Source organism: Lepisma saccharinum, chromosome 22, assembly GCF_977018435.1.
Source record: "Lepisma saccharinum chromosome 22, izLepSacc3.1, whole genome shotgun sequence".
Classification (NCBI taxonomy): domain Eukaryota; kingdom Metazoa; phylum Arthropoda; class Insecta; order Zygentoma; family Lepismatidae; genus Lepisma; species Lepisma saccharinum.
The window spans coordinates 61728121-61754308 of record NC_139250.1 but is presented as its reverse complement, the minus strand read 5'-3'; the positions used below and the strand labels follow the sequence as shown (position 1 = coordinate 61754308).

Genomic DNA, 26188 nt, shown 5'->3' with positions numbered 1-26188 from the left:
ATCAGAGATTTGAATCACAGAACATGATTCAGCAGTACATTTCATAACTTTATGATTTTACGAAAAGACAACTCCATTTTTATTGCATGTTTAGATGAAAATTGAAACCATAATTAATTCAATAATGGAAGCAATGAAATTAGCAAATATTCATGATGCACAGAATAATCGAATTATGAATGGAGTCTGTTACCAACGTCCACATCCACAGCTCTTATATTCCTCGACACTTTCTGCTGATTTTTTTAATCAGCTGCCTGACTTGGAGTTTGTTAGTCTATCCAGACGTTGTTCTGTAAGATGCCGGAGAAGAAGATGCAATCCTTTATTTTTTTGATGGCGCTTCTCATAAATTTTCATTTGAGCCAAGGCGAAGGCAAGTTGATATTTAATAATTATGAAGTAATTATTAAAGACGTGCTGCATTATTAGTTTCTGATTATTTAAGCTGCTATATTGAAAAGGTGCTACAGATTCATAAGTACCGAAGGAAATCAGAGAAGAGCCTGCGGTAATAATAAACTGAGCGAGGCGAGTACTTTCGTTGCTAGTGTATTTCTTTGACGGAAGACAGCAGCTTACTAAAATATATTACACGGTAGTTATTAGCTTTTCCCCTATTGCACATTACGTTCAAGTCACTGTCTGCCATATTACATTTCAATGAAATTTAATCAGTGTTTCTAATTTCCACATTATTTCCACATGTAGATCGTTTCGTAAATTTGATTACATGAATAAATATTTTACATAAAACGTTAGTTTCTAAGTGAAGGGTTACTAATAAATGGGAGTATGTTGAGAGGTTTGTGGGAAGTAGATGAAAACCTATGTTCAAAATTAACTTCTGAAAAGAAAATGCTGCAATTGTGATAACAAGGTAGATTTGCAATTACCGCGTCATGATTTCTGGAACAAAATGGCAAAAACAAGTTTAGGGCAAAATTGATAATGTACCAGTTGCACAAAATTAGTTCCATATTCACGATTTTCATTCATACCAAATGCTTCCAAATGAGTCCGACAGAACGTGAAAATTTATTACAAATACAATACATGTCATACGTAAGTGGATTTAATGAGGTACATGGTCTAGTCGGTAGGGTGTTTGACTGTTATGCAAGGATCTCAGGTTCTATTCCCGGGAACATTGATTTAATATCGTAATTTTTCAGAACTTGTTGCTCTGGACTCACCCAGTCTGAATTAAATTGGAACCTGTTGCAATCCATCGGAATATATGCCGACGAATAGAGGTGCTTATCACATCACCTCCGAAATGGCTGATGTGGTGAGATGCTTTAACTCCAAATCACCTTGATGTACAAGTACCTTCTCTGCATGCATAATTTCATTTGCTTGGTTATTGTTTTAGGAAATTCCTGATGTAGACTACTGTGACAATCTTACACTGTTATTTTCACAAATATAATAATTCTCTTATTTATAAAAAGAGGAATACGTATTCTCTTCTTTAGCAAGAATGGAACTTAGGCCAATGTCCTGTTGCTTGAAACCAAGTATTATCTACTAAAAGAAAGTTGGTAATTGTAATAACCCGGTTAACCTATCTAAGCATGTGATTTTCTTAGGTAACAACAAATACATTTCATAATATTTTTCTGGACTGTGGTAAAAACACAAGCATTTCACCTGTTATAGTAGCATAGGAAGAGAAAATTGCTCTGCAGTGTTGACACATCTCAATGTTTTCCCAATAATAATGTCTATCGAAAGACATTTACATATTAAGGCAACAGAATATCGAACATTGTTGCTCCACCAAACGCTAAAAGCATGGTGTAGTGGTTATGTTTGTTGACTGAACTGTAAGCGGTCTCAGGTTCGATTCATGCTACGATATTTTTTTTTTTTAAAAAAAAAGAACATATTTCTCATTTTCTCTCTCTTCTTCTCCTCTCTCTCTAATCTTCCCTCTCTTTCCGCTGCTTCTGTCCCATGTCGTCTCCAATATTCGGCTATACTTCACTCCTTTTAGCTCCTCCCCTGTCTTCGATTCGAGACTCCTCTGCACAATATCACTTTCCACTCTTTTACCATAATATCCACTCCCTCCTTCTAGTCTCCTCTCTCCATTTCTTCTCCTCTTCTTGTCTCCCTTATCCTCTCATCTCATCTCGTTTCACCCTTTCTTACCCTCTTTTCTCCATTTTCTTCATATCTTCATCTATTTTCTTTCCTTTACTCTCATTTCTTCTTCTCTCCACTACTAACATCCCTTTCCTTTCCCATTTTCTTCATTCGCTTCCTCTCCTCTTCCCTCCTTTTCTCTCGTTTCTTCTTTTCTTATGTCTAGACTCATCAACGATAAAATAGTAGAAAATCGATTTTCTTTATGAATGGGAACTGTATTTCTTTCATTAATTACATTGCCATATGCCATACAACACTGAATTTATTTCTAACTTTAAAATACATAATTCTTGGTTTTATTCCCTTCGCATATATTACACATACCTAATGTGCATGTGACAACCTTGAAACTGTGCCTAACTCTAAAGGTAGACCATCAATGCAATGTATAAGTTGGTTTGGATATTACAAAATGTCGTTGTCCTAAAATTTTGAGAAACTCTATACAATGAAAAGGAAAAATGAGAATGGATGACATCGTTTTGAAAAATTCGAGTTGATCAGTTGATTAGAAAATAAAAAGGAAAATCAGTTCGACAACATTTGAATTTTTAATGTTATATACGAAGTGTAAAAGTAGTGGGGTTTACGGGGGGGACAGCGCGAGAAAGTATGAACCCCCTCTCAGGCAGATTTGCTATACTTAAAACTAGGTTAACATGAGCATATGAGCTTGTTGCTTAAGCGTGGAATCTTGTCTAATTCAAGATTTTTGTGAAAATGCCCTCATGGATTCCATGAGAAAGTATGACCCCCTCAGATTGATGAGGCTACACTTATAAAAAGTACTTCTGTGAGATTGTTGTCCATAAATTTGTTAAAAATATGCCCCTCTTTTGGCCATACTTAAAACTTGGCCAAGACACACACACACACATACACATATTTATTTCTGGTTTAAGTTCAATTGGATACCAGCTTCAATTTGTTTATCTAATATTAAAACAATGTAATTCTTCTAGAATTGCTCCGTGACTCTCTCATTTCTTACGTCATAAACATATGATTTTTCACCTATGAGAATGACACTACATATGGTGTCTTCAGGTAAGGCCTCGTGGAATTCACAGATAATTTTAATATTTGTCCTGTCATTAACCACAACTTGTTTTCTTTTTGAAGTGTTAATTACGAACATGGGTCTCCGTGTCTTGAATTCATCTTGTGTGTAGTACATGTCAGTATTGCCAGTAGTGACCCTTTTGAAAGCCGAAAAAGCTTCATATAATTTAAGAAAATCATCCTTGGACATGTCTAAATTATAATTTTCTCTAGGAAAGACTTCATTTCTGCCATTTTTAAGATATATATTTTTGATGTTGCAGTTATCAAATCTACTTGAATTTTTTTCCTGATTATTGTGTCTTCCAGTCTGAAACAGTACCACCACAAAATCAGGCATGTCGTATTGAATACTAGAGAATGAATTTGTTGCATCAAATTCATAATAGGTACCAGTGGCAGGCTTCTGTACAGCTTGATATGTGTAAAATTGGAGAGGAATCTGGGGATTTTTTAGGATATCTGCTTTGTATTTAAGAGCGTAACTGGCTTCATATTCAACAACTGGAATTCTTAGCTCCATAGTCTGAATAATGCACTTGCCTGCATCTGGTAAGGTATTAGGCATAGCTTCCCCTGTAGAGTTTAATGTACTGTACCTCATCAAAGCATTATTATCGTTTGCAGCTCTTCTAAATGTAATTCTTAACCCGCCCTTCCACATAATATCTTTGTAATCTGAGAAGAATCCTGGCAATAGGCGCATGGGGAACAGCACTGTGTGATTTTTAGATAATATTTTATCACCAGCTTCAAATCCCCCTATTTTGTAGTAAGAAGCTTCGGTTTTGGATAATTTTAATGTGGCCAAAGCTGTGGAGGTAATGCCGGGATAATCTATTCTGTTTATAACAACACCATGCTTTCGGATCTCAATTTCAGAGAACAGATGCGGCACAAAATTGTCTACAAGTCTTATATTTGCATTTGCCGGGTAATCTGTACCATCGAGCTTTACAACATCAAACTTGATGTATAGATCTGCTCTGTGAGGGTGTATAAAGCCGTCCCCTACATCAAGATCAACCTCGATTTCCGTGTTGGGTTGATTTAAATTTGCAAATGTCCTCCTGTTTGGGGGGAATGATTGTAGCTCATAACTCTCAATATTTTCCATTGTATGTATTTTTATTTAAATGTTAATCTCTATGATAGCAGTTGTTGTGGCTCCAGCAAAATCAACTAATTCTTCTTTTTCATTAGTGACCATCAACTCAATGTAATCTATTCTATTATGGCACACAGGAAAATATAACGTTGGGGATGGATTGTAGATGATCGGCTCCATGAATTCGGAATTAGGTTTGAATGTTGCAATGATGCCAGTTTGTTTGTGAGTGCCTATGCCATTTGATTTGGTGATCATACCCTCGGCCACATTACAGTGAATATTCAGAGTCTCTATGGCTAAGAATTTAGGTATATTCATAGCAGTGTGTTTGATGCCTGCTTCGAGTTTTGTGTTGTTCTCAAAGCCTAACAGCTCTCCTATAGTACCCAGATGCACTGTCTCTGTAGCAGATACAATCTCTACTCTGTGAGTGACAGAATTTTGACTTAACACTACACCTCTGGGTAATTGAGCATTTAGAGTGGACAGATTATATTGCCCTGGAGTGATGACAATTTTTTGATCCCCTACTGCAATTGTGTTGTTGTGGTGTGTAATATTAGGGATCAAGTACATGCCGTAAAATGCTCTGAGAGCTATTGTTTTGGGATACACTATGTCATCATGTAATTTGAGTTTCAATATTGAATTTTGGCTGGTGAGATGGAATACCCCCATGATGTTTTAAATACCACAAGGCCTTTTGAAAATTTTCAATTGATGGTTTATTTATTTGAGACATATATCTGAGAACTGATAAACACAAATGTCCGCAATTAACATCTTTGAAGTTTTGAACACGGGCATTATTGTAATAAAGATTAGCTGATTTTAGATATTTTACTAAATTTTCAGGTGGAACACCTCCAAATGAATCAAACACAAATGCCTCGTTGTTTAAATATTTAAGATAACAAATCCAGTGAGTGCCCTGATTTTTGTACTCATCCAAATTAACAATGCCACACTCTTTGTTGAGTGGTTGTTCCGGTAAAGAATCAGACATGTACACACCTCTAAAATGTTTGATGCCCAGTGGCTTGATCAAAGCTTCAATATCTTGGTTTGTAAGCGGCTCTTGTTTTTTTTAAACTTATTCATGACTCTCTTAACACCTTTGCCTTTTTTCTCCATGGCCAGGTTATGGCGCCTCTGCTCATCTAATTCTGCCCTATTTTTCTTGGCATCTATTACTGTTTTTGCTATGGCAGCTGATCCCCCGGCCAAGCTCCCAACAGCCCCGAGTGCAGCTAAGATGGCAGGGATGGTAAATATGAATCCACCTACATGTGATTTTTTTCTTGATTGCTGTAATTTTTTTAATTGGGGGGTACTAAGCAACAATTTCATACCATGTCCCTTTGCAAGACAAGAGCTTTTTTTCTTGCGCTGCTTTTTGGTCAAGAGACTGTCAATAGTTTTAAGAGATTTGAGACCTGCATAAGGTATTTGATACATAACACCCTTGGCCTTCATTGTAGGTTTATTATATACATATTCACAACCCCCACCCCAGTTTTTGTTTGGTGCTCATAGCTATGGTGGTTCCCAATGCTGATATTCTCTCACTTAAAGAAGCATCTTTGCTTACAAATCTACCAAATGCAGCCTCTTCTAATTTCTTGTCTGCAACATGTCTCTTGTCAAGATCAGTATGTGTGTTGTATGCTATGTCATGGTCTCTGCAAGCAGCATCTAGGGGATTAACACCAGGATCACCTCTGTTTAATCTATGATCCAATTTTGTGCCTGGACCACAATACTGATAGCCTGGAATGTGTAGTTCAAATGGCAGCTTGTTTATAATGTCATTAACCAGTCCCCGACCCTCAGAAATATTCCAAAATTTAGGTGGTAGAGTATTAATAATTTTTATGAGATATCCAATCCCCTTAGTGTCATTCACTATAAAATTAGACAATTTTGTGCTTATCATGTCCATAATTCCAACCTTTTCATTGTAAAAATTGTGGTTCCCAGCATTTTCCTCCCCAGCTATGACCAGCAACCTATCCACAAGTTTCCTGACATCATCAACCCACACAAATTCTTTGGGCAGGGTGTTGTATTGTTTGATTCCACTCCCTGTCTTGATCTGTGACCATATGGGCTTGATTAAATTATTGTATTTTGCCCCACTGCTAGACTTGACTCTTTTTTGTGTGGGATCATTGTTCTGGTATAGAGCATCTGATTTTATTAATATTTCTTTGTAATCCTCATAATCTTGATCTGTATAGCTGCCAGGTCTTTTCCTAGTTATCAGTTCCCACAATCCAGGTGTGCCGGTGTACTTAACAAAAGCACCTTTTTCTCCGAGACGAGATTCTGAATAAACAATTATATCATCTCCCATAAATGTTACTCTGAAATTGCCAATTCTATGAATGATGCTCCCGTCAAGCTCTGTGTCGGCATATAAGCCAAACACCTCATCTTTGTTGTCTTTAGGTGTGGTTAAATATTTTTGAGCAAGAAGACCCAATTCAATAGGATCCTGACTAGCCTCAATTCTTCTAGGAGCAACAGGACTAGGTGTATGAATACTGGAAAGTGGGGTGATTGGATAATCTAATATGTTCCTAGCAGCTACAGGTACAAGCTCTGTGATCAAATCTTGATTTTGCTCTGTAACAGTTTTGATATTCTTACCTAAATTATTAATAGCATCAATTACAGGCTGTTCTGTTTGTTTGTGTTTTTCATAGATTCCTCGGTTCTCTGATTTCCATCCCTTAAATCTTTTTACAAGATAATCTCTTAACTTAAGATCATCAATGACTGGTCGTTTCATGGTTATTTATATATGTTTCAACGTCTAAAAAATCGTTGATTTTATTTCTGTATTTGCCACTATTGGGTGTTCTTGTCATATCAATTGTGACAAACCCATAACTGTCCTGATTCCAGCACCTGCTGCAAAACTTGGAAAAATCATTGTAGCTCAAGTCCCCACCTACATATTCATCATGTATGTGTTTGAGGTTGGTATGATCTTGATGAAACACACATATAAAATTGCTGTTGTCTCGGATCAGCTGCTTCGGTATTTTAGAAAAAGTCTGTGCCAGGTAGAAGCAATCAATGTTTTTGTGCCGCCCCTGTGTAAAAAAATTTCTAACCTTGTTTTGATTATCCAGTATAACGTCATCAAACACAACAACAGAATTATCGAGACAGTCGTGAAGTGGCTTAACATCTGGTTCAAAAGTGGCAATATCCAATCCATCATATAGCTTCATCAGCTGCTGATATTTTAATTGTTCCAAGCTCTTAGAGAAGACATACAAGTGCCTGTTTTTCCAGTCTAACCAGTTGGGTGCCAATAAAAAATTATCAACCATTAGTGTTGTTTTACCACAAGCAGATGGCCCAACAATAAGACACCTAATATTATCAGGCAGCAAGTTGCCATTTCTCTTAATCTGCTGTTCAGGTTCTGGCAGCCTTTTTATAACATCCCAGGTGCTCATATTATCACTTTGTCTGCATCGATCCAGCTGTTTTCCGGATGACCCAGCCATTTGACAAATAACTTGTTGCCTTTTCTGCGGATTATTTTTTCTATGAGATATGTGTCAGGCTGCTTAGTTTTGCTGAGCTCTTCTTCATAGAATCTGCCTTTGAGAATTTCTCCTCGGTGGTCTTTTATTATATATGTGTTAAGGGTTCCGGGTTTAACTTGAACCACTGTAAATAATTCAGTACTCCAGTTTCTGGTAAAGCCTCTTTTGAATAAGTGCTTATATTTGCTGATTCTTACTTGATCACCCACCTTGTATTTGGCCCTTCTTGTTGTTGGCTGGTATCTAGGATAATAAACAGTCCTGATCAATTTTTGCTCATCAGATGAAGTTACTTCAGAGGGTTTCATGTTGATTGTGGAATGGACCGAGTTGTTATATTTATGTAGAAGTTCTGGAAGAATATTAAGCCATTTATAATTACCTTGGAGTGTAAATTGTTTATACATAAGATTTTTTAAGGTTCTGTTGAATCTCTCTACAATTGAGGCTTTGAGATCACTGTAACTCGAATAATGTTTTATTGCCTGGCTTTTAATAAATTGTTGGAACACAGAATTATAAAATTCTTTGCCATTATCTGTTTGCAAATAGCGCGGTGATCTTCCACTCTGATTGATGATTGTCCTGATGGCTTCTGTAACACATTTTCCAGTCTTGGATTTGAGTGGCACAGCCCAGGCAAATTTTGAAAATGTATCTATGACAGTGAGTAGATACTTGTAGCCCTTGTTGATTTTGTCTAAGTTTTTCAACTGTCCACTTGCCATTTCAATCAAGTCGCTCTGCCATAAATCATCTATGCCTTTTGTGACTACTGGGAGTCTCTTATAATTATGTCGGGCCTGTCTGTGTAATTCATCAACGATAATTTGTCTAGACATAATATGTAAACAAGAATATTGCAACTATAGGGTGTTCAGCAGCTGATACTGCAGGATTTTCTAAATATAATTTGTCCTCTATTTGTATTTTAAATTCCAAAGAGCCATCATCTTCAGTATAGGCTGTTTCTAATGTATTGGGGTCTGTAAAATCCTCTAACTCTACACTGGTGATTTTTGGTTTGTTGTCAGCATTTGTTATTGATAAGGTAGGGTAGTGGTGTGCCTGTGGCTGATGCCAATATTTGATCTTGATTGGTCTCAGTGTGCCCCCAACAAAAAACTGGTAATAAAATTGTGCAGGGGACAGCATATATATTTTGCCACCTGGCGTAAATGGAGAATCATATTCTTTGTTGGGGATACTGTACAATTCAAGAATTACTGTATGTTTTGGATTCTCGATTATGCCTGTTATTTCTTTTTCTGCTGTAAGCAATCTGCTTGTTACAGATTCAAGGTGCTCGTTGATGGTCCTAACAACATCATCGTGGCCTGGCTTGATTTTTATGTCCACAATAAGTTTCTTGTATTGTTGCACAATCTCTTGTAGCTGGGTGGCAAAAACAGAGAGAGCATTTGCTTGATTGGATTCCATGGTCCCTAGCTGTTGCTTTATATTAGCTACAATTTGTTGCAAATTTTCAACAACTGCCAATTTTGAATTTTGAGCAGTAAGATCATGGACCTGTCTTCTGATATCCTCAAACAGGGCATGCAGTTCATTAATATGTTGATTGGTTGGTAGAGTGGCCACTGTTTGAGTGAGTTGTTTGATCTCTGTCTGGATATTCTTGATATCTTCTGATTTCAATATGCGATTCACTGCCCTCTTAATATTTTTAAGTTCCTGTGATGTGGGAAGATTTGATACTGTATTTTGCAAAAATTCAAGTGCCAATTTCACATTATTTAATTCAGATGCATCAGCCACATTTTGCATAGCATTTTGGAGCAGGGCTATATCTGCCTGAGAGGGTGTGGATTGTTGTAAAATTTCAAGCTTTGTTTGGATATCATCGATCAAGTGATGAAAATGAGATAGTTCAGATTCAGTGTTGAGGTTTTCAAGCTTTGTGATCTGTTGCTGGACACTGACAAGTGTATCTACAATCCCGGGCAGGCGAGTTTCTTGTACATTTGCCAAATCACTTTGCACTGCTGCTATGGTACCTTCAAGATGGGTTATGGTACTTTGAATTTTTCCAAAATCTTCATATGTTTCGAGTTGCAGCTTAATGTTTGCTACACTCCGAGTTATTGCATTCAAAGCATCAGAAGATGGCAAATTGTTCATAAAATTTTCAAGTGTCTCAATTTTTTCTTTAACCTCGGCTATGGCATTGTTCAGGGGGTCCAGATTAGGTATTTGGAGTGATTGAATCTGTTCTTTTAGAGTGGAAATCACTAGATCAAAATCTTCTTGTGATTTTATGCTTTTGACAATTGTTTGGAGCTGTGCCTGGACATTATTTATCTGCTCTTCCAATTGTTGTTTCAATTGCTCGGAGTTGGTGGTCTGGGTCTTAAATCTGGCTTGAAGAGCTGCTACAGCTTCTTCTAAACTTTGAAAATTATCTAATGTTGCCAGATCAGTATATTTCTGAAGCAACAATTTGAGTTCAGAATCAATTTTAAGAAGAGGGTCCATGCATTGTGATTGTAAATTTGTAATTTCTAATTGAAGACTGGCATTGAGTGTGGTTTGTAAAGCTTGTAAATCACTTCTTAATTTCTTAACTCTGACATCAAGCATCAGAATCTCATCACTGTGATCTTCATGTCTTGTATGGCCAAATATATCATTAGGCATTTTTTGTTTTTAATGGTTATTTATTATAGAGTATCTGATTCTTAATTCTATAAAAAAGGGTATGAGCTTGTCATATGATCCAGGGACCTCAATATATAAGCAGTCACCAGCAGAAACAGTATATACAGTGCCAGAAATCATGTTTGAGTGCTTAATTCTATAAATATTTCTCCCTACTGAAATTTTAACATCACCCTCAGGGGTTGTAATAAATTGCAATTGCCCACCTACAGGTAATTGGTAATGATTTAAATTATTGTTAAATATGTACAATGTTTTGCCTGTTTCATCATCATTATCTGTAAGTATGCTGTTCAGATGAATAATTAACAAGCCACTCAGTTTAGACAGCATATCAGAAGAGGGTTGTGGTGTAGGCAGGTCCATAATAGCCTGTTTTTTGAACCCAAATAAGTTCATAGGCATGTTTATTTATTTCAAATCATGCTCTGTAATTGGGCATTGTTTGCCAATTTTCAAATCACAATGCCCCCAAGGTAGAGTATGTATGTTACATGACAAAATGCATCTCTTGTCATCATGTGGGTCCAGGGCCACTTTTGTTACAATATTTGAAGTCAACAAGTGATCCTCACTCTGAATTCTATTTTCTGATGTTCTGATTGAACTCTGTGATTTGATGCAATTTTTATAATCTTCAAATACAAGCTCTTTTTCAACAGTTACTCTGCCAATGCCCTTGGCCTTTTTGGCAACAGCGCCACTACATGTTTCAAAACTGTACATCTTGGCTCTTAACCCAGCAAATTCCACAATAACATCACCAAGTGTCTCATCTTTTAACTTGCCAGGCACCTTTTTGTTGTGGGGTTGAACTATTGTATGTTCACTGGTATCAAAGTATTGAAACAATTCAGGCTGTGACATATCTTGATAAACATCTTCTGTTTGAATATCAAGAATAAAACTATCCGTGTCCATGTACAATAATTTTATACGATCACCATAAAAAGGTTTCAGCACCTCATAATACAATGTTAACATATGTAATTTGGACAATTCCAATATCACAGCCCCTACATAAATAGGTTTATCAAATTTGATCTTTGTTTTCTTCATGTTGAAAAGTGCCATGTGCTCATCATAAATTCTTCTGTAATTGAAGTTGGGCTTTGCAACCAATTTTTTGCTCCGGCTGGGGTCAGTATTTATTTTAACATCACTATGCTTTCTGACATTTTCAATTGTTTTGCCAAACACTGAATTGATTATCAATTTAAACAAGGCCTTATCAAATTGGCTCACTGCAGATGTTCGAAGCTCCGTGTTTGTATCAATGTATGGTTTCAACCATTCTGAGTGCCTGAACCTCAAAACTTTCCCAACTTTGGTCACTTGAACACCATGTTTCATCAGGAACTGGAGGTTCTTGTAATATATGACATAACCCTGTTTCGGCTCCAATGTCATCATGAGCTTCTTCTGTTTAGAACCAGGTGAACACTGAACCTCGGGAATTGGGGGCAGATCAGAAAATTTATTGTGCAAATGATCTGGAATTGTCAGATCAACCTCTAAGAAGAGCCCATATTCACTGTCATCAAAATCCTTAAGATCCTCAATATTGAAATCTTCAACCCACTCAAGCCCTGCATATGGCAGTTTTTGCATCATGGCATGACCATAGAGGCTATTTGCATCTACATACGTTATATAATTCGATGGCCGTGCTGGATCATAATCAGGCATATGCTTGTTATTTGCTCTGGCATATCTCTGAGAACATTGCACCATCCCTCCTCTTATACATTCCTCCATAAACAGATACTTTTCTTGATCGTGGATTAGATCCAATTGCATTTTAGTTTTGAAAAACATTGCAGACCATGCTAGGCCCGGGGCACTGTAAAAATACACTGGGTCCAGTCCATAATTTTGCATTGAAGATTTTCTGAATGTCTGTATTACATCAGCTGAGAGAGTGACATCAAGTTTTAAATATGCATTATGATAATCACCAAATGTCTGGCAATTTAAATTGTTCCACATCAACTTGGCATGGTGATAATCTTCATCACTGATTCCAGATCCTCTGATTTTGCTGTAAAATGCTTCTTGTGGTGGCAGAGAACACTCATCAAATTTAGAAAAATCTGTAACATAGTCATATGGATATACACCCTTCCGCCTAATTAATTTCAGGTCCTGATTTGGAAACAATGCACGTGTGATTTTCAAGTCATCATCAGATAATTGAGAGGCCAGTGTAGCCAGGCTAGCAGGTAAAAATCTGTAAGAATCAAGAAATCTTATGTGAATAGGAACACCATCAACTTTAATTATCTTGCTAATAGATATATATTTCTCATCATTTTCAGCTAAAATATTTAAATTCTGCTTCTCAAACCCCTCGTATCTGATCAGATGATGGAAATCATAATTGGATGCTCCATGGCAAAATATGGGGACAAATCTTGGTCTCTTGATCTTAATATTGCAGCTATTACACAGGGCCTGTTTATATCGACCATCTGTATGAGAATGGTGTTTTACCTTGATATTTGTATCTGAAAATTCACAATCACATACCGGGCATTTTTCTGCATTGTTGAAATCCTCAATCTGTTCCTCTGTTAAAGGCAACATAGGCTTTGATATTAATAAGATGTTAGATGCTATGTCACGGCACACATTTTCTATTCTATGTGCAAATTCTTTGATGGCATTTGGTCCCTTGTATAAGTATGGTTCACTAGCTACACCATCCCGTATAACCATAAAACAAAAGCTGGAAGGTTCATGTAACTGGTATGATGTACTTGAAGATTCTTCGGGATCTGGGCTACAGAATGCAATAGGTTTGAGGTTCGATTCGAAATCACAGACAATATATGCTGGGTGTTCCAACAAGGCTTCAAACTTTTTGAATTTGCAATTTTCACTTGGATTAGGCATCACCATATGAACAGGTTTATGATTGCCACAGTATTTCAGATGCTCAATTAACTTGTTTTTGGCAATTTCCGCATTCTCTTCCCGAACCCCCTTCACCATTTTTTGACCATCAAATACAGTTAAACATCTTCTGCACAACTTGAATATGTTTTTATATTTATCTAGTTGCGTTCTCACTAAAGCTTGAAGATTATGTATTAGAGTGTAATGGTATGTATCATCTCCTTCAATTAAGAGCAGATCAATCGGAATTGCAGATTCATCATCAATCGTACTGATTCTGAGAGGTGCTATCGGGCAATTGCCAGTGGAACAAATAAATACATTAATAGATAATTGTTTGCCATCGATGTGCCTGGCCCTTTTTTCAAATTTATCAATATTCTGAACTGACATTGGATATTCCAAACCCTCCATTACATCATCAAAAAGATGTTCATGTTGTTTGTAATAAGTTATTCTCTGAGGATCCCTTGAAACTGGATACAAAGCAGCTAATATACACCACAAAAAGCATTTCTGGTCGGCATTTTTTATATTAACCACGGCTCTTCTGTTTTCGATATTGGCAGGTAATGGCACATATGTAGATCCTTGTAGTGGAGTAAATTCAGAAATATTAACATAGAGCTTGTGTGATGAACCGCATAGGCTCCATCCTGATTCTTTTGCTGCAAATTCAGAGTGTTTGATGTTCAGTTGATTTATCAAGCTACTTATTATTGTGTCTGAATTTGCATTTGAATATACAGGTACAGTTTCTGTTATGTGGGGCTGTGTAAATTTTGTGCCATTTGGCTTCTTATATTGTACAAACAATTTGAGGGATAGCTTATAAGAGCCATTTTGTGCATTGAGAATTGCCTGTAGATCAGAATTTATACTGTTCAAGAAATTCTCAATACCACATCTTGGCTCTGATACAAAACGGTGATCCCTTAATTGTCCGTTAAAACTGCTACGGATAGGTTCATAGCGTGGCTGTTTTGCTGCTCTGGCATTAAGAGGTGCTTCGTGCTTTCTTTTCAGACCAGATGTAGATGGTTGTGCAGAGCAAGTATCTTTATGTTTATATGTGAAATATTCCATGTTGTATTTTCTATTGCATTTGGGGCAAATTATTGTGGGAGTTCTGTATTTGTCCGGGTTACAAATCTTTTGGTGCTTGGCCCAATTGGGGCTGGATATATTTTTATTGCATTGATTACAATGTTTTTGATTCGGCATTTTTGTTGTTGTTTATTATATACAATTTCTTGGGATTCAATTCAAAATTCTATACTGGATAAAAATATCAGTTGGGTTCAACACTGTCCTTTGTGTGTGTGAGTGTGTGTGTATGTATATATACACTTAATATTTTTGGCTTTGGTATTTATATACAATTTCTTGGGATTCAATTCAAAATTCTATACTGGATAAAAATATCAGTTGGGTTCAACACTGTCCTTTGTGTGTGTGAGTGTGTGTGTATGTATATATACACTTAATATTTTTGGCTTTGGTATTTATATACAATTTCTTGGGATTCAATTCAAAATTCTATACTGGATCAGTTGGGTTCAACACTGTCCTTTGTGTGTGTATGTATATATAACCTTACTTGGGCTATTCCGCCAAATTATATGCTTCAAGTCTCCAATCCAGCAATGGTGAAGAATCTGCACTGTGCCCTGGCTTTTATAGTTTTACAGAGCCAATAGAAACACTGTGGGGGTGCATTCAGAAACATGAGCTATTCTCTAACATTTTTGCCAAGTACTTTCTTCCGAGTGTACATCCCGTTTTTCTGCTGAGCGCACATGCAATCCAGACTGCAGCGCCTCCCCAGCGAGGCGAGCGGAATTGTCTGGAACTAATCGATCAGAATAAAACTGCCGGAGCTCTAATAAGACTCAATGCAGGCAAATAGAACTGTGCACCGTGCGGAAAGTATCGATCCCACCGCTTTGAGCCCGTCATGCGCACATATTGTTCAAGTATTGATCTTATACTCTTTCGGTGCTTGATTTTATATATGAACAGATTACAACAAAGAAACTGAATGTAACAAATGCAAAATATCCCAGTTTCTATTCAATCCATTTATCTGAATTGAAGAAACCAACAATTCACATATCCCCATATCATTGTATGCTTGCCTATTAGCCTCTTTTGCTGTTGTGCTCAATTAATTTTCACTAATTGGCAATTTTCTTGAAGAGGCCTAATAGAACAAGATACGGCGGTATGAGAAATATGTAAATTAAAGATATTTTAGCAATATACGACGTCTTAAGAAAGGCATATTCAGCTCCAAAGTACTTTGTCTAACACTTACTACCATTCCCTATTACTGGCAAAAGAAGTTAAAAATATTGACATAATGAAAAAAAATGGACTTGTTCTCAAGTATTCACCGAGTTCAAACATTGGCACATAGATGACTCTGTTGTTGTTGCTTATCAAATATATATATTGAAAAAAATGGACTTGTTCTCAAGTATTCACCGAGTTCAAACATTTGCACATAGATGACTCTGTTGTTGTTGCTTATCAAATATATATTATATTGTTATAAGAATTACATTGTTTTAATACTAGATATGCAAATTGAACCTGGTGCCCAATTGAACTTAAACCAGAAATAAATATGTAAGTGTGTGTGTGTGTGTCTTGGCCAAGTTTTAAGTATGGCCAAAAGAGGGGCATATTTTTAACAAATTTATGGACAACAATCTCACAGAAGTACTTTTTATAAGTGTAGCCTCATCAATCTCAGGGGGTCATACTTTCTCATGGAATCCATGAGGGCATTTTCACAAAAATCTTGAATTAGACAAGATTCCACGCTTAAGCAACAAGCTCATATGCTCATGTTAACCTAGTTTTAAGTATAGCAAATCTGCTTGAGAGGGGGTTCATACTTTCTCGCGCTGTCCCCCCCGTAAACCCCACTACTTGTAAACACGAATTTTGAACTTTCTGAATTTTGACTTTATTTCGAACATACAAGTTTGCACCGTATACTATATCACAGTAGTCTAGAAAAGGGAGGATCAGTGTTTGAACAAGTTTAATTTTAATATCTGCTTTTAAGTATTCACTAAATTTATAGAGATATCATAGTACAGCGTAGGCATTCTCAGTTTGCTTTTTGACATGAAGGTCCCAGTTCAAGTGTTCGTCTAACATAACTCCTAAATTCTTTATACAGTTCTTTTTAATGTGGAATTTCGGATGTTTCTATTTTGACGAGTAGATTATTCGGGTTTGTTATTGCGAGGCTATTCTTGGAACCGATGACTGTGGAGACAGACTTTTGTAAATTTATTTTCAGACCATTTGTATTACACCAGGTATTGATGGCTGCAAAATCTTTGTTAAGTAATGCTAATGCATAATCTGGTGATTATGGTAGAAATGGGATTTGAATTTTGGTGTCATCTGCGTAAAAGTGTACGGTACTATGCTCTGTGTTGGTTTCTAAATCTGATGTGAAGATTTTATATAGAAGAGGAGCTAGATTTGAGGAACACCAGTTTCTAGCGGAAGCGTGTTCGAGAGAGAGGGCGTGTCAGTTTTTAGGAACACGTTCTGTTCCCTGTTTGTCAAGTACGATCTGAACCATTTGAGTGCGGGGTGTGAAAAATTATAATATTTCAACTTGCTTAAGAGTAGGTTGTGATGAACCTTGTCAAAAGGTTTTGTCATATGCAGTGAAACCAGAGCAACTATCATACTCTTGTCCATTGAGCGAAATATATCATCCGTGACTTTTAGGAACGTACGCCGTCTCTGTGCTGTGAGCAGGGCGGAAGTCCGCTTATCATTTCGGTAGGAGATGGAGGCTGTTGACGTGATTTCTAACTTGATTGTAAACAATATTTTCAGTGATCTTGGAACGGATGTGTAGTAGACTCATAGCACGAAGATCGTTTGAGGACGATATTACTTTCTTCTTAGGTAGAGGGATCACGAACGCTGTGTTCCAGATGATTGGATATTGTCCAGTCCGAAAGGAGAAATTTATTATAAGTGTCAGGTGACCTAAGATAAACGAGCATTTTTGTTGTTATTCCATCATTGCCAGAGGCATTGGATCGTATATTATTTACTGCTTTAATTGTGTCATATTCACTGAGTTCCTTAAGATGGAATTGTTGTGCAATTTCATTAAATATTTTAGAGTTAAACAAATTACTGGTTTTAATTAAAGCTGATTTTGAGCATTCGGCCTCACGAGAGATGTTTGAAAAATGTTCGTTTATTTTATCTACGTCTCGTATATCAGAGGGTATTTCATTGTGAGTAGTTTTACTATATACTCCCCACGCCTTGAGTTTGCTCCACAGGTATCTGTTGTTTTTATTAGAACGTAGTTGATGGTAAAAGAATGCTTTCTTCTCTTGTCGTTGCACCGTAGTTGTAAAGTTTCTTAATTCCTTGCAGTGTTTCCAGTTGTAATTGGTCTTTTCGCGTTTATATTTTAATAAAGCTCTGTTTCGGACTTTCATCAAGAATTTCGTGTTTTCGGATCCATGGAACACTTTTTTTGCTTAACCGGTTTAGTGTGGAGAGGTGCATGTTTGTCAAAAAGATGGATAATATTGGTAGAGGTATACTGTACATTATTTTCGATGTTGTTGTAGCTGTTATTTTGTGCACAATCAATTTTTACAGCATCATCAACAAATTTCTCCTTTTTGAAATTTGATAAATTTTGTATGTGACCTATTGTTTTTCTCTTTTCGGTTTTTCAATGGCAAGGGTGACACTTACCATGCAGTGATTTGAGTTTCCGATAGGTACGGTTACATTTGATGAATGTAGAATATCAGGCTCATCTTTTATTACGACATCCAGGAATAATTAGCTATTTTCCGTTATTCTAGTTGGTATGATGTACAACAATGTATTATGGAACTGACTCGAAATGTGTATGAAATATTAAAAAACAATGTTCCTTCAAAAGTTAAAAGAACAAACAATCAACTGCCTTGGATAACAAGGAAACTAAAGAGAATGATCAATAAAAAGAGAAGGTAAATCATGATAAATTTAAACTTACAAATAAGTGTGAATATTACAGTACTTATTCCCAATTAAGGAAAGATGTTAAAAAGGAATATTCTAATGTAAAGGAGAATTACTACTCCTCCTTAGAAAACAATGTTAATGGTGACAAGAATTTTTTTTGCTGTCACTTTAATATAAATAAGAGAGAAAATACTATCACTGAAATTATTTATGATAATGATGAACTGTTCAATGAATATGATATTGCTAATGCTTTTAGTGAGCTTTTTCACAAATCTTTCTCAAAATGAAGTCATGTAAATTTTAAAAATATTAATCTTCATTCATACACCAACTTAATTGATGTACCTGTTATCTTGGAAAAGCATGTAAGTGATACAATTAACAAACTAAAAGGCAGGTCTTCAATAGGTCCTGATGGCATACCTAATTTTATTTTGAAAGCAAACAAAGATGTTTTTGTACCATTAAAAAAAGTAAAGTGTTCCCCTGTGCATAGCACCACGCCATGAAGGCGTATAGGGGGTGTGGGGGTAACGCCCCACACTTTCTTGATCCGGTCGTGAGTGGGGGTGATGTGATCAGCATCACGCCCCTGACCCCCTTTACCCCCCAGGGTTTCCCCCAGGTACCCATGTTATTCGACGCTGGGTGGGCGTCGGGGCCGCTTCCACCGTTAGAAAAGTTCCCGGATTTGAACCGACCGGGGATCGAACCCGGGACCTTGAGAATGGTAGTCAGACGCGTTACCGACTGAGCCACCGCGGCCACTTTAGTTGTACCATTGTCAACTAAAATTTACAACGTGTCAGTTACTCCTGGAATATTTCCAGATATCTGGAAAAATGTGTTTATTGTACCTGTAACTAAAAACAAAGATGGAAAAGTCAATGATTTTAATAATTATAGAACAATTACTATATTAAATTCCATGCAAAGGTTTTCGAACACATAATTGTTGACTCTTTGTCTTTTTCTTTTAAACTGACTTGGCTAAAACCTTTGATAGTGTCAGCCATCAGCTATTAATTTACAAACTCGACCAAATGGGATGATACCACGATTTCTGAAATGGTTTTCCAACTTTTTAGTAAATAGAAGTTTCTCTGTTAAGATTGGTGAAACAACTTCTTCTAAAAAAGAAATACTTTATGGAGTACCTCAGGGGTCGCCACTTGGCCCAATTCTGTTCGCTGCTTTTATCAATGATTACATTATGTTTTAAATGTAGCACATGTTTACTATATGCAGATGAGATAAAAAATGTTAAGAGTATTTTAACAATTAATGACGTCGCTCAACTTCAGGCTGATCTCGATAGAATGACATATCGGTGCAAGATTAATGAAATGGAAATTAACTTGAAAAAGTGTAAAGTTTTAAGATGTACTAAGAATGTTCATTATATAGTCTCCAACTATTTTATTTATGAAAATAAAATCCATGTGTGCGACAGTCATAAAGACTTAGGAATATTAATAGACTCCTCTCTCATATTTGATGAGCATATTTCATAAATTTGCAAAAGAGCCAAGAGAATGCTTGGTTAAATATTTTTCTCATGTAAAGTTTTTAAAAAGTAAGATACCTTAATATTCCTGTATAAAACGATAGTTCGTCCTATTCTTGAATATGCAAATGAATTTTGGTTTCTGACTGCAACCAGTCACCTTCAAAAAGTTGAATCAGTTCAAAAACTTTTTATCAGGTTATTATGCACAAAGTTAAAAAAAATACTATGACCAACATTAGTCTGAATGGTTATCACAATTGAATATGTTTTCCTTAGAAGAAAAATGAAAAGGATAAATTTTGTAGGGAAGATATTACATTTCCAAGTTGACAGTGAATACCTTTTGAATAATATAGCTTATAAAATTCCCAGATATTCCCATAGGTATATCTCAATTATCACATGCCTAAACAAGGTAAGAGGTTTAGTAGCTGATCTTGTTGAAACCTACAATTTGAATTTATGTTGATGTATAAGATTGTAGGATCCACTGCTTTATTTATAATTATGTATTCAATTTTTTAATTTTGTATAACGAATTTTGACATAGTGATATAACTGGTTGTTTAATCGTTATCATCACTTCAATAAATATGATGATTATTATTATTAGAAAAATACACAGTTAATTGCACAATATTATATAACAATAAAGAATTATTTGTATCAGAGATATAATAGATCTCGTTGAAAACTGTAACTTGAAGTGTAAATATGCTAACTTGTTATGTTATGTTATTCTACAGCTTACGTATTTTATTCGTGAAACTTTGTACTTTTGTATTTGACTTAGTGCTGTATTAGGTTTCATACTGTGCTCAACACTTAAAATAAACGATTATTATTATATTAATAATTTACGTAAGACCGACAGAATTAAGTATTGATCGAAAGTATGTTGTCTGCGGTTTGTGTGGCGAAAGAAAGTCTACGTTTGTATCTCCTAAAATAAACAATTTGTCAACACGCGAGAAAACTTCAGAGATAGCAGTTTCTAAATGTGATAATATTGTGCAGGATATATTGGGTGCTTTGTATATCCGGATTATTCCCAGGGTTGTGTTTCGAATCTTTACAGCTATTTTCATAATTTCAACTTCATCGTTATTTTCATAATTGGTTGAAATGTCCTTGATATTTAAGTCTTCGCGAAGAGATAAGATCGTTGGCGTTTCTTTAAAGGACAAGCTCTATGTGATTAGGAGGAAATCGGGAGGGCAATGGCGTGTAATTGTTATTAGCTCCTCTAATTTTGTCCGCCATGGAGACCTAACGTTAGCCTGGGCGAGGCTGAGCAGGGGAGGTTGTAATTTCCCTTGCGTCACGTGATGTCGTTGACATGGAAGGTATGTTTTCAGAGAGGACCGGACAGGGGTACCAATTGTTGGGATTGGGACCAGTAAAGGTAACTGTTTTTTTTTATCAAGGGAGTCGGGTGTTTTTCTTTTAAAAAAACGACTTGAAAACATTGAATACTATTTGGTGTGTTAAAAATAGAGCAAGTTGGAGGGATGAAAATAAGAGATGGTACGAATACTGACATGCTGTCTTCTTTGTAAAAAAAATAGCCTCACCAAACCTGACTCAGTTAGAAGTTGACAGCTTCACATTATTAATCACTTTGTTACATGTAACTTCACTACACACAAACACACATACACAAGACACATAACAGCACACAATAATCAATTACCAAACGAGAGAATATGAACTTTTCCAGTAATTGGGGAGTGATAAATCGTGGATTAATTTCTGGAAGGAATTCTCGAGTAGTAAACACACACGCACAAGTGTTCACAAGTTCGTTTCTCGGTTCCCCGTTCCATGCATCATTCCCGCCTACATTTGAAAGCCTTTACGTCCATCTCGGTTTCTATGTGCTTGTTTCCTTCGTTGGTCACAACGACGCCTTTCCCATTAACTGTGTAACAAATGAAGTTCCAGTGTCTTGCCTGGGCTTCCTGGAGCAGTTTCTGGTGTTTCGGTGTAAGAGATTCTGTGATCAGATATTGGCTTCCCTTAAGATTCCTCTTGGGTCGCCACACAGCGTCCCGGTGCTTGTAGGACACGAACTTGACGATTAATGGCCTGCGTCCCTGCTTGACGACGTCTTCCGCCGGTCTCTTAGTTTGAGGAGCTCCAAGACGGTGGCAGCGACTCACGAAATCTTCCGGGACTTTGACATCAAGTTTGTTGGAACATATTTGAGGGCGACTTTGCTTGGATTTTCCTGCGGGGTTTCAGGGGCTCCATGGAGTAACAGGCAATTTCTGCGGCTGTATTGATGGAGTTTATCCAGGGCGTATTCTTGGTCGATGATTTGACGTTTGACCCTTTCCATAAATGATACGCTACGGTTTGTACACAAGTCAACTGCCTGCTAACAATGATCAGTATATAAAACAAAGGGAACAGTCATTGTTTCTTCACTCTGCATACAACTACAGCCTATGTTTCTTCCAAAAAACGGTAAAGTACTCCCCTGTGCTCAGCACCACGCCATGAAGGCGTATAGGGGTTGTCTCATCCATTATTCTTAGAGTTATACTTTCTCTTCACTCATGAAGCACCGAACAATGAGCGTCAATATACACTCCTCACAAAAGTATGGAATATTGTTATATTAGGCGAAACAAGTTTGGAATAGTTTTGCTTGGAAATATGTGATAAGCACGGTGGCATATGTAGATGAAAAGACGAAAGAAAGAAACCAGAGAGAAACCATGTCTTGTTGAATTCCAAGGTCGTGTCTATCACCTATTATATCATATAAAAATATTCCAAACATTTTGCGAGGAATATATTTATCCTAAAAAAGTATCTAATCGTGTTACTTAGCAACTGATTATTCAAATATTGCACTAAATCTGAATGCTGGGCTTTCTTACAAGAGATGAAGGTGCTTAACTAGTAAAAAAAAATATTTCTAATGCTCACTCACTCAAATTTGAAACCGCTAGACACTAATGGGTTAACATAATGGGAGAAAATAATACTAATTCGGCGCTTAAGAGAATGTTAGACACAAACGTTGTTCACCCAATATTCTGAGTCACAGTGTGTGCAACCACTAGCGGCTAGCGGGAGCTGTAGATATTAGCTAAAAACACCAAACCTGATTTGCCATACCTACTTAAACTACTCCGGTATGAAATAGTAGCAGAGATAAATAAAAACCTCCCTAACCTAATTATTTAGTTTGTGTTTGTAAAACACAATGAAACGTTTTATTTATTATAACGCGAGTTTTAATAATAATAACAATAAACAATTACTAATAACGGTTCAAATGGAAATTAAATCTACTTCAGATCAAAGTGGAAGAGCTTATTCCAAGTGAAAAAGAAAACATCTGTCAACAGTCTCAATTACAAGGTACATTTTATGAATAACTACATCTCATTACAAAATATGTAGCCAAAGATAATGTAAATTAGCGTAGTCCACATGCGTGTTTGTTTAAGAAAAAACATATCTTTAGTTTCTAAAACAGTTTCAGGTATGCGGTTGCATCCATAGATATTGTCAGAATGTAATTACTTGTTCATAATACACTTTCGCATCCATTTAGATATTACTCCTTGTGCATACGTGCAAGTACAAAGGCTAGATGATAACAATATACTTTTAATATTTCCATTTGAATAGTTATGATAAATCAAATACAAGATCAAACATAATATAAATTATCACGTCATTAAAAGAGATATTTGAAAAAAATACACATCTATTCAGAAATAGTGCCTTTTATATATGAATGGCTTATTGCAGAAAGGGACCTGAGTCACATTTTTGAGGTATCGGAGTTAATTTTTTCATCTCCACTGTGTCTAGCAGCATACTGCAGGGGGGTGCATTAAGGGTTGCAAAATTAACTATTCATTATGTTGAATATTTGAGCCAACAACGGCACATTTCTTTCTTCCACTATTAATATTATACGATTTTTCATTGTTTTTATCAGAATTGTGCAAAAGTGACTCAGGTCCCTTTCTGCAATAAGCCATTCATATGTATGGAAGGTAAGGATACTGGTAAAATTATATCTGTCTTATTTGTTGCCTGTTAATACGTAATATTTTCAGTATATTCAAGTAACATTAATATATTTATACATTTATATTTTGCTTTGTTTTTATTGGTGTTTCTGGGATCTCGTACGAAACGCAAACCAAAACAAAGTTTTGCAAGAAAATTTCAGAAGGCACAGTCGATTGTGCATTAGCCACGCCACGACCAATCAAAATGTTGCATATCTCCTGTCAAGTTATGATAATAGCAAGGAAGAAACGCGAAACGCTTCTACCGTGCAATTAGTTAACTGGTCTATAAAATCACTTGAGAGAACATTAAAGGTTTAAAAGTTTGCTTCATGTTTAGTGGAGCATTAACTATCAGCGCCTTGATAACGTTTTAATGCAGCTAGGACCAATTCGGTTATCAGACTTTCTTGAGATTTTAAGGTAAATCTTGGGAGTAAGAAAGATCCGGGATTTGCTGACAGATAAAAATATAAGAACGGACTAACAGACACAACAAGTGCTTGCAATTATTTTATTTGCTTCTCGCAATAATATTCCATAACATGAAACAGTAGTGCTTATTAGTTGTTTCAAAGTAGTACTTAGTAGGTATCCTCTTTTTTTACCAATTGAATATCACTTTTTGACATATTTTGACAATTTTTTGTTGATGTTTTAGCGTTTAGCAATGTTTTTAGTACAATTTTCACTATACTCATTTTTCCCCCACTCGTACTTGGTAGGTATCCTCTTTTTTTATCAATTGAATATCACTTTTTGACATATTTTGACAATTTTTTGTCGATGTTTTAGCGTTTAGCAATGTTTTTAGTACAATTTTCACTATACTCATTTTTTCCATTTATACTTGGTAGGTATATCACGATCTTACGTGATACAACTTAACCTATCCTTTTTTTACGATTATTTAATTTTTTTACGATCCTAAGTGATATAACTTAACCTATCATTTTTTTATTTATGCACTGTTTGAACGTCATCATTTGAGGATCATATTTTGTAGGTATTTTTTTTTATCAATCGAAGATAAGTTTTTGACATATTTTGACAATTTTTTGTCGATGTTATAGCGTTTAGCGATGTTTTAGTACAAATTTTCACTGCACTCATTTTTTCCATTTATACTTGGTAGGTATATCACGATCTTACGTGATACAACTTAACCTATCTTTTTTTTTACGATTTTTTAATTTTTTTTACGATCCTAAGTGATATAACTTAACCTATTATTTTTTTATTTACGCACCGAACTAACCTACAAGGGACTCTGTTTGTTTCAATATTTCAGTATTATAAGGTTTTCACAAATTTTATATAACCTAAAATGTGTTGGATGTTGATTTTTAGTATGTGGCAATTTTTTATGAATTTTAAAACTGCTCCGTGACCCTTTCGTTCTTCACGTCGTAGGCGAAGGACTTCTCCGCAATCAGGATGACACTGCATAGGGTATCCTCGGGCAAGGCATCGTGGAACTCGCAGACGACCTTGATGTTGGTTCGATCGTTGACCACAACCTTCTTTCTCTTAGATGTGTTGATGACGGTCATGGGTCTCCGTGCTTTGAACTCGCTGGGCGTGTAGTACATGTCCACGCTTCCCTCGGTCACGCGTTTGTAAGCCGAGAACGCTTCGTAAAGTTTGAGGTAATCGTTTTTGGTCACGTCGAGGTTGTAATTCTCGCGCGGGAACACTTCGTTGCGTCCATTCTTCAGATAAACGTTCTTGATCTTGCAGTCGTCGAACTTGCTGGAATCTTTTTCCTGATTCTTGTCCCTCCCGGTCTGAAAGAGCACTACGACGAAATCTGGCATGTCGAACTGTATGTTGTTGAACTGCGTCGTCACGTCGAATTCCATGTGACTTCCCGACGCCATCTTCTGCACGCACTGGTAACCGTGAAAGTGAATCAACACCTGCGGACTTTTCAAGATCTCCGCTTTGTACTTGAGGGCGTAGTTCGTTTCGTATTCCACCACCGGCATTCTCAATTCCATGCTCCGGATGACGCATTTCGCCGCTTCGGGTAAAGTGTTGGCTATCGGCGTGGTGCCGTCCGGACCCAAAGTAGCGTATCGCATCAGTGCGTCGTTGTCGTTGGCCGCTCTTCGAAACGTGACCCTCAGTCCTCCCTTCCACATGATCTCCT

General features: G+C 36.4%; 1 protein-coding gene across 1 annotated transcript in view; it reads left to right on the top strand.

Moving 5' to 3' along the window:
• The first annotated feature begins 212 nt into the window (after positions 1–212).
• LOC146004714 (uncharacterized) overlaps positions 213–26188 on the top strand; it is a 63691-nt gene continuing 37715 nt past the window's right edge. Inside the window, exon 1 of the mRNA XM_083143669.1 lies at positions 213–376. Within this exon, the coding sequence (XP_082999795.1) occupies positions 301–376 (76 nt within the window). The 5' untranslated portion in view covers positions 213–300. The remainder of the gene's footprint in view (positions 377–26188) is intronic.